The sequence below is a fragment of the Bufo gargarizans genome, chromosome 3 (genome assembly GCF_014858855.1).
Source record: "Bufo gargarizans isolate SCDJY-AF-19 chromosome 3, ASM1485885v1, whole genome shotgun sequence".
NCBI classification, from domain to species: domain Eukaryota; kingdom Metazoa; phylum Chordata; class Amphibia; order Anura; family Bufonidae; genus Bufo; species Bufo gargarizans.
This window is the reverse complement of record NC_058082.1, coordinates 107,719,977-107,738,970: the sequence shown is the minus strand read 5'-3', so window position 1 is coordinate 107,738,970 and position 18,994 is coordinate 107,719,977. Positions and strand designations below refer to the sequence as shown.

General features: G+C 43.8%; 1 protein-coding gene across 1 annotated transcript in view; it reads left to right on the top strand.

Annotated features, from left to right (window-relative positions):
- ZNF740 (zinc finger protein 740) overlaps positions 1-18,994 on the top strand; it is a 35,354-nt gene that overhangs the window by 10,020 nt on the left and 6,340 nt on the right. Inside the window, exons 4-7 of the mRNA XM_044286269.1 lie at positions 3,589-3,672; positions 4,330-4,453; positions 4,612-4,730; positions 7,389-7,465. Coding sequence (XP_044142204.1) covers positions 3,589-3,672; positions 4,330-4,453; positions 4,612-4,730; positions 7,389-7,465 — 404 coding nt within the window. The remainder of the gene's footprint in view (positions 1-3,588; positions 3,673-4,329; positions 4,454-4,611; positions 4,731-7,388; positions 7,466-18,994) is intronic.

Genomic DNA, 18,994 nt, shown 5'->3' with positions numbered 1-18,994 from the left:
TTTTTTGACACCATGTCCCATTTGAAGCCCCCTGATGCACCCCTAGAGTAGAAACTCCATAAAAGTGACCCCATCTAAGAAACTACACCCCTCAAGGTATACAAAACTGATTTTACAAACTTTGTTAACCCTTTAGGTGTTGCACAAGATTTAATGGAAAATAGAGATACAATTTCAAAATTTCGCTTTTTTGGCAGATTTTCCATTTTAATATTTTTTTTCCAGTTACAAAGAAAGGGTTAACAGCCAAACAAAACTCATTATTTATGGCCCTGATTCAGTAGTTTACAGAAACATCCCATATGTGGTCGTCAACCGCTGTACGGTCACACGGCAGGGCGCAGAAGGAAAGGAATGCCATACGGTTTTTGGAAGGCAGATTTTGCTGGACTGGTTTTTTTGACACCATGTCCCATTTGAAGCCCCCCTGATGCACCCCTAGAGTAGAAACTCCCAAAAAGTGACCCCATTTTAGAAACTACGGGATAGGGTGGCAGTTTTGTTGGTACAAATTTAGGGTACATATGATTTTTGGTTGCTCTATATTACACTTTTTGTGCGGCAAGGTAACAAGAAATTGCTTTTTTGGCACCGTTTTTTTTTTTTTTTGTTATTTACACCATTCATCTGACAGGTTAGATCATGTGGTAATTTTATAGAGCAGGTTGTCACGGACGCGGTGATACCCAATATGTATACAATTTTTATTTATTTATGTACGTTTTACACAATAATTTAATTTTTAAAACAAAAAAATGTTTTAGTGTCTCCATAGTCTAAGAGCCATAGTTTTTTCAATTTTTGGGCGATTATCTTAAGTAGGGTCTCATTTTTTGTGGGATGAGATGACGGTTTGATTGGCACTATTTTGGGGTGCACATGACTTTTTGATTGCTTGCTATTACACTTTTTGTGACGGAAGATGACAAAAAATGGCTTTTTTTTACACCGTTTTTATTTTTTTACGGTGGTCATCTGAGGGGTTAGGTCATGTGATATTTTTATAGAGCCGGTCAATACGGATGCGGCGATACCTAATATGTATACTTTTTTTATTTATGTAAGTTTTACACAATGATTTCATTTTTGAAACAAAAGAAATCATGTTTTAGTGTTTCCATAGTCTAAGAGCCATAACTTTTTCAGTTTTTGGGCGATTTATCTTGGGTAGGGTATGATTTTTGCGGGATGAGATAACAGTTTGTTACAATTTTGGCGTAGATGCGACTTTTTTGATCACTTTTATTACCTTTTTTGGGAAGTAAGGTGGGCAAAATTCCAATTCCATCATAGTTTTTAATTTTTTATTTTTATGGCGTTCACCGTTCGGGTAAAGTAACATTACCGTTTTATAGATCAGGTCGTTACGGACGCGGCGATACCAAACATGTGTAGGGAATTTTATTTTTTTCATTTTTAATCAGTGATAAATGTGTTTTTTGATTTTTACTTTATTATTATATTTAGTATTATAACTTTTTTTTTTACCCAGACCCACTTGGTTCTTGAAGATCCAGTGGGTCTGATGTCTGCATAATACAGTACAGTACAATATATATTGTACTGTACTGTATTTTACTTACACTTTGTCTGAACAGATCTATGCTTTCAGCACAGATCTGTTCAGAACCATGGACAGCAGGACGCCTGAGAAGGCGTCCTGTTGCCATGGGAACCTTCCCCGTCTGCTCAGTAGTTGCACGAACTTCGCAGACGGGGAAGGGTAAGGACGGGGCTTGGGGGGGCTGCCTGGGAGCTCTCTCCCTCTCCATTCGGGGGACTGCAAAGGCACAGCAGCCCCCGATGGGAGAGGGAGGGAGCTCCCTGAGCTGTTAACCTTTTCCATACAGCTGTCCGTACGGACCGCTGTATGGAAAGGGTTAAACGGCTGCCATCGCATCACCGATGTCAGCCGTTTATACCAGGGTGCCAGCAATGTGCTGGCACCCTGGTATACCCACTAGACGTCAACGATTACGCAATGGGAGGCGGGCGGGGGATCGCGATCCCGCCTACTGCACCGCCCGCCTCCCGCACCGCCCGCAACCCTCCCCCTGCACCTCCCACCAAATAACTCAGGGGTGCAGGGGGGAGGGATACTGGAAACAATTTTTAATCCTAAAGTTTCTGATCCCCGCTGTCAGGGACCGCGGGGATCAGAAACTGCAGAAATCGCAGCAAACCGCAGGTCTGAATTGACCTGCGGTTTGCCGCGATCGTCGACATGGGGGGGTCACGGGACCCCCCCCCCCGCGCATTTAGCCTAGGTGCCTGCTCAATGATTTGAGCAGGCACCGGGTTCCGATCGCTGCCAGCCGCACGGCAGTGATCGAAAATGCACAGGGCGTACATGTACGCCCTGTGTCCTTAAGTACCAGGGCACAAGGGCGTACCTGTACGCCCTGTGTCCTTAAGGGGTTAAGGAATGGAAACATTGTCCATCCATCCCCCCCATTCACTGTTACTATACGTTTTTTTAATTTTTTTATTTTTTCCAGGACAGAAAAGCCTGGTATGCTACATTATTCTATCTTGCAAAAAAACCATATAGAAACGTAAACAGTGACAGAGTCGGAAGTAGATACTTTTGAACTACATTGCCCAATTATTGTCTATAGATGGGTCATACAGCAAAAGCGAGATGTGAACAGCCCCTAACCAAGCCGGTGGCTTTTAACCCTGCCCTAAAAATAAATGAAAAATTGTTGGTTGCTGTGGGCAACACTAACACGTTTATGTAGAACATTTTATGTGTGACTGATTTTCAATATACGATGATCACCTTCCCCCAGGGTACAAAGACATTCCTTGGTCGTCCTCTGGGGTTTCCTTTGGCAGATTCATGTATATGTCCGTCATCCAACCCCTGTGGGTCTCCATGCTGCAGATTCACATACATGTTCGTCCTCTCTGGGTCTCCTTGCTGCACATTCACATACATGTATGTTCTCTGTGGGTCTCCTTGCTGCACATTCACATACATGTATGTTCTCTGTGGGTCTCCTTGCTGCACATTCACATACATGTATGTTCTCTGTGGGTCTCCTTGCTGCACATTCACATACATGTATGTTCTCTGTGGGTCTCCATGCTGCACATTCACATACATGACTGTCCTCTGTGGGTCTCCTTGCTACAGATTCAAATACATGACTGTCCTCTGTGGGTCTTCTTGCTGCAGAATCGCACACATGCACGTCCTCTGTGGGTCTCCTTGCTGCAGAATCACACACATGCACGTCCTCTGTGGGTCTCCTTGCCGCAGAATCACATACATGCACGTCCTCTGTGGGTCTCCTTGCCTCAGATTCACATACATGCACGTCCTCTGTGGGTCTCCTTGCCTCAGATTTACATACATGTACGTCATTGCGATAGGATGGACACAGCTCCTGTACAATCACCTTGGAAGCCTGGCTGTAGCTGCAGTAATCAGACCTCTGGGAGTCTTTGTCGGGGAGCTGCTTAAATAAAAGTGGATGTTCTGATCAGACAAGTTTGTTTTGTTATATTCTTCTTTGTATAGAAGATGCATTGTCTTTCCAATACGTGTGTAGATTTTCCTACCTCTGAGTTTTTCACTTCCAGGAACCACATAAAGAGACGGCAAAGCAAATTCTTGCTAGAGATCAAGCCTCGCTGATTCCTCAAGAGAGCAAGAGCCATAAGAAGGTATGTAGCCATTTACATTGTGTACATAAAGAGATTTCCCATTTGTTATAAGAATATATTACGCCCCCAGTGGTGTCATCCATCTGGTCCTAACTCCTTAACTGCAAACCTGTCAATTTATCCAGCTATTTGCCATTTAAGTAATCTTTGGGCTGTTTCACAGGAGCGACTCCATTGCGGGAATCACGCTCCGTGTGTGAGTGTGATCCTCTGCTCTGGACCTGCAGGAGCGCACGGCATTATCATGTTTTATAATGCTATGTGCCTCTGCTTGACCTTATTTCTACAGAATTATACTGACAGCTTTATGTCACTATGATTCTGTGGAAATAAGGCCAAGCAGAGGCACATAGCATTATAAATCATGATAATGCCGTGCGCTCCTGCAAGTCCAGAGCGTCACACTCACACATGGAGCGTGATTCCCGCAATGGACTCGCTCGTGTGAAACAACCCTTACACCTAACTCCTTTAGGTTTGCTTGTCACCCATCTTTCACTAAAATATTCTTCAGTAATTTTTTAATTATAACTACCTAGCAGAAGTCTGCTCTGGAAACTACATTTATTGCATTTTATTTGGTGGGGAGGTAGTTTTGATGATAACATGTATATGCTTTTGCATTGGGCTTATACAAATAATTTACCTGTGTTGCAGGTGGACTTAACAGAGGAGAACAATCCGTATTCCTTGAACATACCCAAAAATTTTATCTGTGAGCATTGTTATGGAGCCTTCAGAAGTAGCTACCATCTTAAGAGACATTTGTACATCCACACGGGTAAGACGCACAATATTTTTTTTTTAGGCACCCCCAGGGACAAAAAAAAGGTTGTAACATAGCTATTCAAACTTATTTTGTTACTATTGATTCTATTGGTTGTTTGAAATCTTATGTAACTTTTTGCCCAGTTTTCATACTTACTATTTGTTTCCTAGGAGAGCGACCATATGAATGTGACATGTGCGACATGAAGTTCATTCAGAAATATCATCTGGACAGACACAAACGAGTGCACAGTGGAGAGAAACCCTACCAGTGTGAGCGATGTCAGCAGGTATCTTGCACCCTTGATGTTTGTTTTTATGACTGAATATATTCTATATAATTCTATTGACATCTTTTAATGAAAAATATAGGACAGCCTACTAATCTATATAGTTTGTGTATTGGATTACGTTTTAGTAAGTTTTATTGTATAATTTGATAGTTTAGCTGCCTCAGCATCTCTACCACCAGCATGTAGTAGTGTCCATCCACGCCCTATGTCAGATGCGGTGGAGGCTCACTCATGGCTGTTTCACACAAGTGAGTCTATTGCGGGAATCATGCTCAGTGTGTGAGCGTGATCCTCTGTTGTGGACTTGCAGGAGCGCATTGCGTTATAGTTATTTACTATGTCACTATGATCCTGTAGAAGTGAGGTCATGCTGAGGCACACAGCAAATCATGGTAATGCCATGTGCTCCTGCAAGTCCAGAACGAAGCATAACACACTCACACGGAGCGTGATTCCCACAATGATTCCGCCCTTAAACTGACAGATTAAAGTGCGTTCCTAAAATATGGCCATGTGTGATTAATATTCCCTTTGCAGTATAGTATCAGTTCCAGTAACTCTTAATTTTCCCCTGCTTATTGTGTTAATTATGTCTGGTTTAAAAGGGACTATCACTACACTGTTAGGCCGAATGCCCACGGCCGTGAGCGGTCCGTGGAATCGCGGCCTGGATTCCTGCTGAGAGCAGGAGCGCATGGCATCATTGGTTGCTATGACGCTGTGCGCTCCCTGCTGCCGCCACAGTACAGTAAATGATCTATACCAGTGTATTACTGTACTGTGGCGGCAGCAGGGAGCGCACGGCGTCATAGTAACCAATGACGCCGTGCGCTCCTGCTCTCAGCAGGAATCCAGGCCGCGGTTCCACGGACCGCTCACGGCCGTGGGCATTCGGCCTTATCACGTGTAATGGTAGTCACTACCCAGCCTCCCCTTTCACCTGTGTGGTCTTCTGATGAGATCACATGTCTTCTCTACTACTACATCTGCAGTTATGCTGCCTGTGATAACATTTTTGGAACAGATTCTAAATGTAATCAGTGAAGCATCTGCTTTAGAGATGAGCAAATTGATTCTAAAGGCTGTACTGATAACTTTTTAACTTGTCAAAAAGATATGAATCGCCCAATAATCGAGCATTTGGCAGTATTACTCAGCAACATGTTCATTAATATGCGTTAGCGATCATCTACCGAAAAATCATAATGCAGGCTTAATAAATAGAAGATGATTTGTCTCATCAGCAGGGAGACAGCCCTCCACAGGTAAACAAGAGCCCACCTGCCGCAAGATTGACAGGGCTTTTCATTTAGCTTAGCCATGCCAATTTCCTGTGCCCTTGCTCTGATTAACAGAGCAAAGGCAGAGGCTCTGCTTCGGAGCAGTGGCTTGTGCAATGCTGCAAGTTATTGTTTTATTAAAGGGGTTATCCTGGAAAAGATAATGATGACATCCTCAGGATAGGCACCCCTGCTGATTAAAGACGCAAATAAAATTTCTGTGTGATACCAGGAACGATTGAGCAGCAGTCCCAAAAGGTTGGAGTAAGTCCCTTCTCCGATATAATTAAAATAAAGTACATACATATGGGTCCGCGCTAGACTTCAATGGCGAGTGTTTCACAAACAAGAAGTATTCCTGGAGATTTCACAGCTTCACCGATGCATCCCCAGTGTAAGGTCTCGATACCCACCAGCAAAGTGATTACCTTTAAGAGGAACAAATCATAGTGCAATACCCAAATCTTTTGTTAAAAGTATGATCTATGCAAGTCATTTTATTGTGAGTAGAATAAATCATACTTTTAACTAAAGATTTGGGTATTGCACTATGATTTGTTCCTCTTGAAGGAAATCGCTTTGCTGGTGGGTATCGAGACCCCTTCTGATTAGCTGTTTCAGGGAGCCGCTGTGCTCACCGGAGCTCTAGTGAGTGATGCAGGCTCCTGGCAGCTTTCCAAGGACAGCACCATACATTGTATAGTGGCAGTGCTTGGTGATGTCACTGGCTTAGGAAGAGTCCTGGTTATTGCACCCCCACAGATCTAATGCTGATGTCCTATCCTGAGGATATGTCATAAATATATTTTCCTGGATAACCCCTTTAAGGGTCCATTCACACGTCCATAGAATGGTTCCGCATCTGTTCAGCAAACTGCGGAACGGGTGTGGACCTACTCATTCTCCATGGGGCTGGAATGGGTGCAGACAGCACACAGTGTGCTGTCCGCATCCGCATTTCCAGAGCGCTGCCCCGATCTTCTGGTCCGCGGCTCCGGAAAAAAATAGAGCATGTCATATTGTTCGCAGTTCTATGGGGGTGCCGGCCGGGTGTATTACACATCTGCATTACACTACGGACGTGTGAATGGGACGCTTAATAATACATCTTAGTGTAGGTGCATGTCATATAGGGGCTGTATGTTTAGTTGGACCATGGGAAATTATTTAAAATCTGTCTAATGTTCCATCTGGCATTTGTTTGAACAGTACATATTACTACTACCTCAAATATAGCAGTAATAATATTAATTAGAGACCAGCTTTGCTGTGAATGTAGTTACTTACTGACTTCAGTTGTCTTCAGTATTATTTGGACGTTCTTTTTGGTGAACGATTGCAATCGTGTTTTTTTTCTCTCGCTTTTTCTCTCTAGGCTTTTTCACGGACAGACAGACTTCTGAAGCATAAGAGGATGTGCCAGGGCTGCCACACCAAAATTGCCGAATCAGAGTATGTTTTGTAGCTTATGAATGTGTTTGGGACGCCCTGTAATCTCTACATTCAGTTTATGTTCTTTCACTCAGCACATGAATATACTCAGTCCTGTTCTGTTTCAGCATCTGAAAAACTCTTGGAGGGCACAGGACTGGTAACAAGATAATTTTTTAAAAAAAATAGAAACAAACCACTTCCAGTTCAGAATTATGCTCATGAGTTATGAACTATATAAATGTGTATATACAAATATATATCTTTGTAGAGCGACCCTGCTTGCCTATATGCTTTTTGGAAAATTGTTAAATAGCCAATGTTTTCAGTGACAGATGAAGGAGTCTTTCTGTGGCCCACAAGGGTTGTGCGCACAGCACATCTCCAGTATAAAGGTACACAGGGTAATATGTTTGGAAACTTCTTTCTCAAGCCTTGCAAGCCTTTGGTTGTACTTCGTCTGTGAGTCCACCTCCTCCTTTGGAGCATGGGCTACTAACTTTCCTTAAACACTCTGTAGCCTGTTGACCGGTTGATTTTAAGTTGTGGAAAATTTCACCTGCGGCTTCATTTTTGTAGTATGATTCTGCCAGTGGATGTATTTCCAATAATGCATCCAAATTATAGGGTTGGTCCAGCTAGGACATTGACGGCATCTCACTAGAAGTTGGTATGAATGTCGTATGGGTGCAGGTTCCACCTCTGGGAACCTGCTCCTATCTCTAGAACGTGACCCCCGAAGTGAACTGTGAGAGCAGCATGCATGGCCGCCCTCCATTCATCGCTGTGGCAGTTCTTAAAATAGGCGAGCGCCATAGAAGGGAATGGAGAGGTGGCCGCACTTGTGTGGTGTGTTCTCAGTTCACTGCTAAGGAACTTCTGAAAACCGCCAATTACGCTCGCTTGGCTATTTTTGGAATTCCCAAAGTGATAAAAGGAAAGCATGCCATATCCTTTACTTCGGGAAATGTGTTCTGGAGATCGTTTTGGGTCCCACCTCTGGAACTCGCTTCTATCTGACATTGATGGCATATAGTAACGATATGCCAGCAGTCTCAGCTGGGCCAAACCCTTTAAAGGGAACATTCTACTTAGTTTGGAGCCACTAAGCCACCAGCATGTTGTTAAAAAGCTGGGGTTTAGCTTTCTAACCATGGTCATTTCAAAACCATCCATCTCAACATTAGTTAGTAGGGTAGTAAAATAACCCAAGATGAGTCAGGCGGCAGTGGGCACGTGTGCATTGTGCAGATGAAAGTAAGGACAGTACACAGCATGCGCGGTGAAGTGCGGTTGCCGAATTCAACTGTTGGCATGAGCATGTTAAGACCAATAAACCCCGGCTGCATTAACATCATGCTGGTGGTATGGTGGCCCCAAACCTAGTAACAGGTTCCCGTAAAAGGGGTTGCCCAAGAGTTAAACAAAAAAAATAAACTTGGCTCCTTTCTTCCTGAAACCATGCCACTCTCTGTGGATTTCATTATTGTGAATGGAGCAATGCCACATGCATCCTGTGGACAAGAGTGGTGCTGTTTTTGGAAGAAAGCAGCCATGTCTTTTCTAATCCTGTAAATCCATTTAACCATTGCTTTCCTGCCTGTCTGACTATTCTACCATTGTACAGGTTGCACAGGGTGTAGAAAGTCAATGAAAATGTTTGTATTAAGTGTTTGTAGATTTCAGCGTGTAGCAATGACTGTACAGCTATTTTAATTGACAGAAATATGCTTCATAACATTTCATTACTCTTGTAGCATCCCCTTGCGTTTCAGTCCTTTATTAACCCTATTATGTCCTCGTACCACGGCAGGTTTATTGTGCAGGCTAGAATTGTTGTAAAGAGTTAAACAGTTCAAATGAATAGTTTTGCTTATTATATTTCTATTTTATAGTCTGAGCATTTCAAATTATTTTTGTAGCATTAGGGGGCCAAATCTGAAATGCAAATATCTCTAAGTTGTTAAAAGGGGTTTATCGCTTTCTGGCCACAGAAATCAGATTGTAAAGCTCTCTAGACGTTGTGGCATTTTTATGTTGTGACTGGATCCTATGTATAAAAACTGTCTCATTGGCTTTGTCACTTCTAGCCACCATTCAGAGTCCATGTTTCTTTAAGTCCTGATCTCTGATTGCAGTGGGTAACGCAGATCCCCTTCCCTGAGAAAATTTTGTTGCAAGATCACCAGTGAGTGACCGCTGCGGAGGTTGTGGGGAAATGCTAGCCTCTACCTAATTGGTGTCGCTTTGTATCTTCGACCAGACCGTGTGCATGTGTTCCCAAAGGGGAGGGTGGGATATTCCGTTGTCAGACACCTTTGGCTGCGGCTTATCTCCTGTGAACACAAAAGATTGTACATGCTGAATTTCCGATAACGTCAGGGGATTGTTGGGACGCCACCAGGCACACAAGGTAGTCCGTGGGTTTGGCATCCTTTACTCCTATGTGTAAGGGCACCTCAGAGATCAGTTCCTTTTGGTTGAATGAATGAAATTCTTTATGGCATTTTATATTTTGTAAGTTATGTTTTGTTTTTTTAAATAGCAATTTGTTCAGTTTGACTAATGATTTTCCCGAACGAATAGGTTCTTTAATTTTATTCTGCTGTATAAGGTTAGACCGATGGGTTTTTGGGATAATCAAGACACTTAAGGGCCCATTCACACGACCATATTTCTGGGGGCCCTTTCATTTCAGTGGGGCCACAAAAGATGCGGACAGCGCACCATGTGCTGTCCACATCCATAGTTCCGCTCCGCGGCCCCGCAGAAAAGATAGAGCATGCCTTATTCATGTCAGCAATGACAGACAAAAACTGCCATTTCTCCCATAGGGCTGGCCGTATGCATTCAGCAACATGCGGAATGCACAAGGCCGGTACCCGTGTTTTGCGAATTTGCAATTTGCGGACTGCAAAACCCTTCCGGTCGTGTGACTGGACCCTAATGTTCATGAGAATATATATATTTTTTGTTTTGTTTTATGTTCGCAGTACTATGCAATTAACAATTATAACATGATATACAAAACATTGCACGTCTGTGAGCAGCCAGCTGTCAGAATGAAAGGCCTGTCGCCATGAAGTGCAGAGCAATCTGCAGGCAGCATGTTATAGAGCAGGAGATGCTGAGGAAATATATTTTAATGGGAAAACATTCAATAAAATTTTCTAATTTATAAGATCTCAGCTTTTTCTGACCTTAAAGGGGTATTCTGGTTAGATTACGTTATCCCCTATCCAAAGAATAGGGAATAACTATTAGATCGGTAGGGGCCCTACCGCTGTACTCGGCTATCTCCAGACCTTCCGTAAAAATTAACGTTGCTGGGGCATGCATGCCCGACCAGCTGCTCCATTTATTGCAAGGGGTGCAGGGCCTCCCATTCTTGTGATTGTTAGTGGATCCACCGGTAGGACCCCCACCAATCTGATAGTTATGCCCTATCCTGTGACTAGGGGATAACTTAATCTAACTGGAATACCCCTTTAAAGGGAACCTGTCACCACATAATGCAAAACAATCTGCAGGCAAAATCAAAGCCCAGAATGGGCAGACATTTAAATGTATCATTTACATGTTTTACTGAATCTTTTCCTGTAAAACTATATATCAATCTGCTCAGCTCCTCCTGCTCTAAAACATGCCGCCTGAAGATTGCATTGTGGTGACAGGTTCCCTTTAAATTCTGTGTAGGAGGGCAAACCTTTTGTCAGTTTAGAGCTGCTGCAAGGTAATCTCCTTAGGATAGTAGGTTGAGGTTTTGGAATGGCACGATGACAGCTATAATTCTCTTGGTGGGATAAACATGGTGTAGGCAGAGGCAATGACTAATGTAAAAATAAAATGGAGGAGAAAAGGTGTAGCATGTACCACACAACTGTAGACCTCCGTATGAAGTAGTATAGTCTACAACGCTAATCTACCACACAACAAACTGTATCCCAACACATACTGGCCTGAAGGTCTCTGACTATAGACCTGACTATCTAACAGTCCAGGAGCTACTAAACAGCAGGTCTGTCTACATAAAATAGGGATGCCAAGCTTTTACTCATTCTGAAGTTCTCATTACGGATCTGCAGCTTTCCTCGTCACTTAGCTGTAACCAATCTTTCCCACTGCTCGAATCAACACAGCTCAGATCATTGTTTTTTTTATAACTCTGACAACCCCTGGAAGTAAGTCCTTGCTCCTGTGCTAGAAGTCCCACAAAGAGGAGGATAAAGGAACTAGTTTACATGGAGTTAAAATAAAACTCTATTTTTTTTTTAAATAACAAATACCGTAATTACTTATTGCATTTTTATTTAAATAAAAAATAATAGACCCAAGTGTCCCAGTGATCTGATGTACAAAATCCAAACCCCACCAGATATATCTGAAAACATAGCTAACGGTTAGAAATGTGGTCTGCACGTATATACATGTTGTGCGGGGCAGATATGTTCCATTTTATTGACAGATCTCAAGTGGACACAGAAGTACTTAGAAGTGAACGGAGTGGTGGGCATGCTTGCGTGATGCGCTCTCCATTCATTTCTATAGGACTTCAAAAAATAGCAGTGTGCTTGCTCTGCTGTTTTCAGAACTCCCATAGAAATGAATAGAGAGCATGCCGTCCTTCACGAGGTAGGTGTGACACCTATGTATCTGACATTGGCGGCGTATCCTAGTGATACGCCATCAAAGTGTGAGATGAGACAATCCCAGTAACATAACTACAAGCAGACATCACAGTATTGTGTTTCACATGGCAGTATTCTGGTCAGTAATTTTCATCCGTATTTAGAAGCCACCACTAGGAGTGGAACCTACAGAAAAAAGAATAATGAAAAGATTTGCGCTTCTGCGTTTTGATCACACTCCTGGCTTTGGCTTATAAAGTCTGATGACAGATGTGACAAGATGCTTTAGGCTACTTCCACATTAACGTTTTTTGCTCATCCGTCATGGATCTGCAAAAAACGCTTCCGTTACCATAATACAACTGCATGCATCTATCATGAACAGATCTGGTTGTATTATGTCTTCTATAGCCATGACAGATCTGTTTTCTATTGTGTAAGAGAAAACGGATCCATCCCCATTGACTTACATTGTGTGTCTTGCTCCGCACCACATGGCGGACAGAAAAACGCTGCAGGCAGTGTTTTGGTGTCCGCCTCCAGGGCGGAATGGTGACTGAACGGAGGCAAACTGATGCATTCTGACCGAATCCTTTTCCATTTAGAATGCATTAGGGCAAAACTGATCCGTTTTGGACCGCTTGTGAGAGCCCTGAACGGATCTCACAAACTGAAAGCCAAAAACGCGAGTGTGAAAGTAGCCCAAGTTCAGTGTCCAGCTTTTCTGTTGTGTTTCCTATAACGTCACTGCAGAACATCGTGCTTATATTTGCTAGTTTGTAGCACTATCAAACCTTGTTTTTTAACATTAAAGAGGACCTTTCACTATTCTACAAACGAAAAACTAACTATACCTGTGGGCAGAGCGGCGCCCAGGGGTCCCCCTGCACTTACTAATAAGTCTGGGCGCCGCTCCGTTCGCCCGGTATAGGCTCCGGTGTCTGCGCTCCCTCTGACTGTTTTCTTGTAGGAGGCGTGTCCCTTGCTGCACTGCTGGCCAATCGCAGCGCACAGCTCATAGCCAGGCTATGAGCTGTGTGCTGCGATTGGCCAGCAGTGCAGCAAGGGACACGCCTCCTACAAGAAAACAGTCAGAGGGAGCGCAGACACCGGAGCCTATACCGGGCGAACGGAGCGGCGCCCAGACTTACTAGTAAGTGCAGGGGGACCCCTGGGCGCCGCTCTGCCCACAGGTATAGTTAGTTTTTCGTTTGTAGAGTAGTGAAAGGTCCTCTTTAAAATCCATTTTTTCTAATTTTAGATGTATAATATAAAAGTGATCACTAACCAGATCTGTTACTTTAAGAGATCCACTTGGTCCTGTAGTTTCTCAAGTTACAGGAGTGCTGTTTAATTGACAGTGCTGCATATAATGTGTATTTTACTTTTAAATTGTAATTCTATCACTTAGAGATGTATAAATATCTGAAGGACCATCTGGTCGAACAGCGTAACAAGAAAAGTGCGTTTTTGCTTTGTCTTTGCGCTCTTTTTTTTTTTCTAAGGACCCCCCCCCCCCTTTCGTCCGCTGTGGTCCCCGTTTGTTTTGGCCCCTCGTATGCTAATGAGGCGATTCGGTTCAACTAGACGGGGACTTGAATTTGTCCTGGGCGCGGTTATCTTCTCCCTGGCTGCGAGCGCATCCAATCAGAGCGCCCCTCTCTTAGCCAGGGAGAAGGAGCTCAAGTTCTCGCGGGAGAAGGAGCTGCCATGAAAGGGGAAGGATAAAGGTTTTTCATGGACTAGCGAGTATTGGATGACAATTTTAAAGAGCCACTCTCAAAATTTTTTAGCTTATCCCTGTTTGTGAGATGGCATACACATTCGTGTGAAAGGGGTCTGTCAGCGTTTTTGACAACACTAGGTAGGGGCTTTGGAGAGCAGGACAAACGTATCTTTATAAATTCCTTTTATCTGCTGCAGTGTGTATATGAACTTTTAGGCTATTTTCACATCTGCGTTTTTGCTGGATCCGTCATAGATCAACAAAAAACGCTTCCGTCACGATAATACAACCGTCTGTATCCGTTATAAACAGATCTGGTTGTATTATCTCTAACATAGCCATGTAAGTCAATAAGGGGGACTGATCCATTTTCTTTTGTCAGAGAAAACTGATCCCAGGACGCACTCAAAAATGCTGCTTGCTGTTATTTTTGTGTGCTTCATGGGAATGCAATGAAACGGAACGGAATGCATTTTTGTGACTCCGTTCCCTTCAGTTCAGTTTCGTCAAATGGGGACAAAACTGAAGCGTTTTCCCCCGCTATTGAGATCCTATGACTGATCTCAATGCCGGAAAGGGAAAGCGCAGATGTTAAAGCCTTAGGCCCTTTTCACACGGCCGACTGTTCCGCGCGGGTGCAATGCGTGATGTGAACGCATTGCACCCGCACTGAATCCTGACCCATTCATTTCTATGGGGCTGTGCACATGAGCTGTGATTTTCTCGCATCACTTGTGCGTTGCGTGAAAATCGCAGCTTGCTCTATATTCTGCGTTTTTCACGCAACACAGGCCCCATAGAAGTGAATGGGGCCGCGTGAAAATCGCAAGCAAGTGCGGATGCGGTGCAATTTTCACCCATGGTTGCGAGGAGACGATCGGGCTAGGGACCCGATCTGTATTATTTTCCCTTATAACATGGTTATAAGGGAAAATAATTGCATTCTGAATACAGAATGCATAGTACAATAGTGATGGAGGGGTTAAAAATAAAAATAAATTAACTCACCGAGTCCACTTGATCGCGGAGTTGCGGATCTCTGTCTTCTTCTGTAATGTTGAGCTGCCGGCTAAGGACCTGTGGTGACGTCGCATCACATGGTCCCTCACCATTGTGATGAACCAAGTGATTGGACCATGTGATGAGCACAGTGACGTCACCACAGGTCTTTTGCCAGGTCCTGAAGATAGAACAGAGACCGGCAGCTATGGAGCAGGTAAGTTAACTTATATATTTATTTTTTTTAACCCCTCCATCCCTAATTTGCATTCGGTATTAAGAATGCTATTATCTTCTCTTATAACCATGTTATAAGGGAAAATAATAAAATCTACACAACACCGAACCCAAACCTGAACTTCAGTGATGAAGTTTGGGTACCAAACATGATGATTTTTCTCACGCGGGTGCAAAACGCATTAAAACGCTTTGCACTCGCGCTGAAAAATTGTGCATTTTACCGCAACGCACCCGCATCTTATCCGGGCAAAAAACATGACGCCCGTGTGAAAGCGGCCTTATTCTACTAGGTTCTATTCCTGCAAGTGCCCTGGGCAGAGCCTCACTATGAAGTGCTCTCAGCTGTAGCAGTCCTCTGGCTGGTTCCCCCCTTCGGAGGATAGGATAGTTTTATCAACTTTAGGCCCCATGCACACGGCCGTGTTTCGCGGGCCGTGGAACCGTGGCCTGGATCCCTCCTGAGAGCAGGAGCGCACGGCGTCACTGGTTGCTATGACGCCGTGCGCTCTCTGCTGCCGCCGCAATACAGTAATACACTGGTATAGATCATACCAGTGTATTACTGTACTGTGCCGGCAGCAGGGAGCGCACGGCGTCATAGCAACCAGTGACGCCGTGCGCTCCTGCTCTCAGGAGGGTTCCACGGCCCACACACGGCCGTGTGCATGGGGCCTTAGACTGTGTATAGCAGCATACCCTTTAAATTATGCTACTGAACGAGCTTAAAAATCCATGTTCCATGCGGATCTTGATGCAACATATAGGGCATGCGGCAGAATCTCTTCATTGTACTGTATTTTTAATATGAATTTCACAACAAATACGTTGCGTGTGAATCTGGCCTAGTAGCTGTTTATTAGCCACATTTCCCATTAACCCTGATGCATACGAATTCATGTAGAATAAAATGTCTCATTTATTTTACGATTTTTGTAATAATTGTAAAGTCTGAACTATTTTCATAATGTTTCTGTATGGCGCTGTCCAGCCAAATGATGATTAGCTTTAATGTAAAGTCGCTGTCACTCACCTGTGCTCTTTACATAGATTGTCATCGGTTCCATTGTTAGCAGGTGTAGATTTTTTTTTTCCACTTTATTTTTAACTTTTTAGAGATTCTTGGTTTTAACATTAGACTAGTGACATTTTTCTGGATAAGTGTAGTTTTATAACATTGTACAGTCTGTTGTATCCTTTCCCCTTCCTATTACAAGTGTGTGTAGAATATTTAAATAAACTTGTGATTTTTTTATACATATCCTCTGCTTCAGCTGTGTTTTTTTATCTAGGTACATAATGTTTAAAGCACAGTGACAGAACTGTAAATTTTATTAAAGCAACCCTCCGGTTCAAGGAAAAAACCATATTCATTTTGCGTTCTGCCAACCGCGGATCCACAAAATATGAATACTGGCTGTGTGCATGCCACATTTTTTTTTACTAGAACTGGCTATTCTTGTCCGGAAACGGACATGTTTAATAATTTGCAGGACCGCCATATGGATGTGGACAGCACAGCGATGAAATCCACGTGCTTACTGCATGTTTTGCGGATCGGATGCGGACCAAAACTAATTGGGGGACAACCTGAACACTCTAACACAGATGGTGCCCTCCTTTTCATTTTTTCAGCTGCAGATCTGCCAATTCCTAGGATCCTCTTCTGCCACCTAAGATTGCCACACCGCTTTTAAGACTACCTAACCACTGCTGGCCAAATCCAATCCAGGAACAGAGCTGGACCAGCGAGAAGTGTCACAGCGGGCATCAGTATGGAGGCTGAGCGGCCATGTTGGATGACAGAAGAGGACCCAGGAATCTGTAGATCTGCGACCGAAAATGAGGGCACCATATAAGTATTCTGTTCATTCCCCTTTTTGAATCGGAGGATCGCTTTAAGGAATTTAATGTGCCAGCAGCATGTTATAGAGAAGGAGGAGGTGAGCAGATAAAAATTTTGTCTAGAGGGAAAAGATTCAGTATAATGTGGATATACAAAATGTACCTGCTTATTCTGGTCTTAGGTGGGTGGTCACTGAGACACTTCTCCCACTGAACCTTAGATCAGGAAAATACAAGTTAGACCCATGTGCATGACCATATTTTTAGTCCACATCCAATTCACATTTTTTTTTGTGGATCATTCATTTCAGTGGGGCCACACAAAAAAATGCGTTCTGCTGTCTCACAAGAAAGATAGAATATGTCCTATTATTTTCCATTTTGCAGACAAGAATAGGCATTTTCTCGTGAATGGCATTGGGGGAGACGGCACCGTGGATATATGCCCAGCTGACACTAGAAGTAAAAAGTGTTGGCTCCCCCTATCTGGGCTATACCCACTGCACATGCAGGAGCAAACCAGTTTTTTTTCTAGTGTCTATAGGAGGCAGACACAACCTGCTTTTTTTCTGCAGGTCCTGCTGCTATTTTGTTTTATTTTTTAATCTCAATGTTTTTCTTCCTTAAGCAGGTTTTTCACCTGCTGCAGATGGGTGCTCCATCGTGGGCTGCCACTTTAGTAGCTCCCCCTGCGGGCACGCTACTTCGGTACCTCACCTCTACCTTCGGTTGACGGAGTCCTTCTGCTGGTCGGACTTCCTCTTCGGAGGGCCCTCGCAAGTGCCTGCAAGCCTCCAAGGCCACCATATCCCGTCGGATTCGGTCAGCTGTCAGGGAGGCCTATGTGGCAAAGGGTAGTGTTACTCCCTTTCGGTTGACCGATCACTCCACTAGGGCGGTTGGGGCTCGGGGGCGGTTCGACATCAGGCCTCAGCTTCCCAGGTCTGCAAGGCCACCACCTGGGCCTCTGTTCATACATTTTCCAAGTTTTACCACATCCACTCCTTGGCTTCTGCTGATGCTAGTTTGGGTTGCAGGGTTCTGCAAGCAGCCGTGAGTTGCGTTGCATGGCTGTTTTCTGCCCTCCCTTGGGGACTGCTTTAGGACATCCCATGGTGCGGTGTCCCCCCAATGTTATTCACGCGAGAACTGGATTTTTGTACTCACCGTGAAATCTTTTTCTCGTAGGATGCATTGGGGGACACAGATCCCACCCTCTTTGGATCATTTTTTCTATTGTTGGTCCTCTCTGCTTTAGGACTTGTTGGCTTAGTTTTTTTTCAGTTGTGCTTCTACTGCTTTTCTACCTACTGGTTTGCTCCTGCATGTTTAGTGGGTATAGCCCAGATAGGAGGAGCCAACACTTTTTACTACTAGTGGCAGCTGGGCATATACCCATTGTGCTGTGTCCCCCAATGCATCCTGCGAGAAAAGGATTTTACGGCGAGTACAAAAATCCAGTTTTTAACATGGCTCTGAATGGGAAAATGCAGGACACGCAGCCAGTATCCTTGTTTTGCAGATTCGTCATATGCACTAAACAGATACGCTTGTGTGCATGAGGCCTTATACTGAATCTATATATCAGTCTGCTCCTTAACATTCTGCTCAGACCTCATTCATCCTGACATGTCTGCTTTAGAATACTAATCAATGATTCAGACTTTACCAGTTATGGCATATTTTGGTACTGATGAATTACATAATGGGGCAAGACCTAAAGCCGGCCAAATACGTAGGATAGCAGTTGGTGGACAGCTGTCTGTCTTTTACATATATTAACAGGTCAGCCAAACACATGTTATTCCAGTCTCTTAGAGATGAATGGAGCAGCAGGACACATGCATGAACGGCACCCCGTTCACTCCAGGGACTTGGTCTCCCCGTTCTGGTGATTAGTAGGGGTCCCAGTAGTTGGACCCCTTCTGATCAGATACTTATACCCTACCCTGTGGATAGCAGATAATTTCTTATGATGGGATAACCCCTTAAATATGGGGCTGGAAAATAAATTCTTAAATGCCTGGCTCCCCATTGTTTTTTTTCTATGCCTTGTCTTCCCATCCATGTCTGCACTTTGAATTTGTATTTGGCTCTATCACTAAAGGCTCTTTC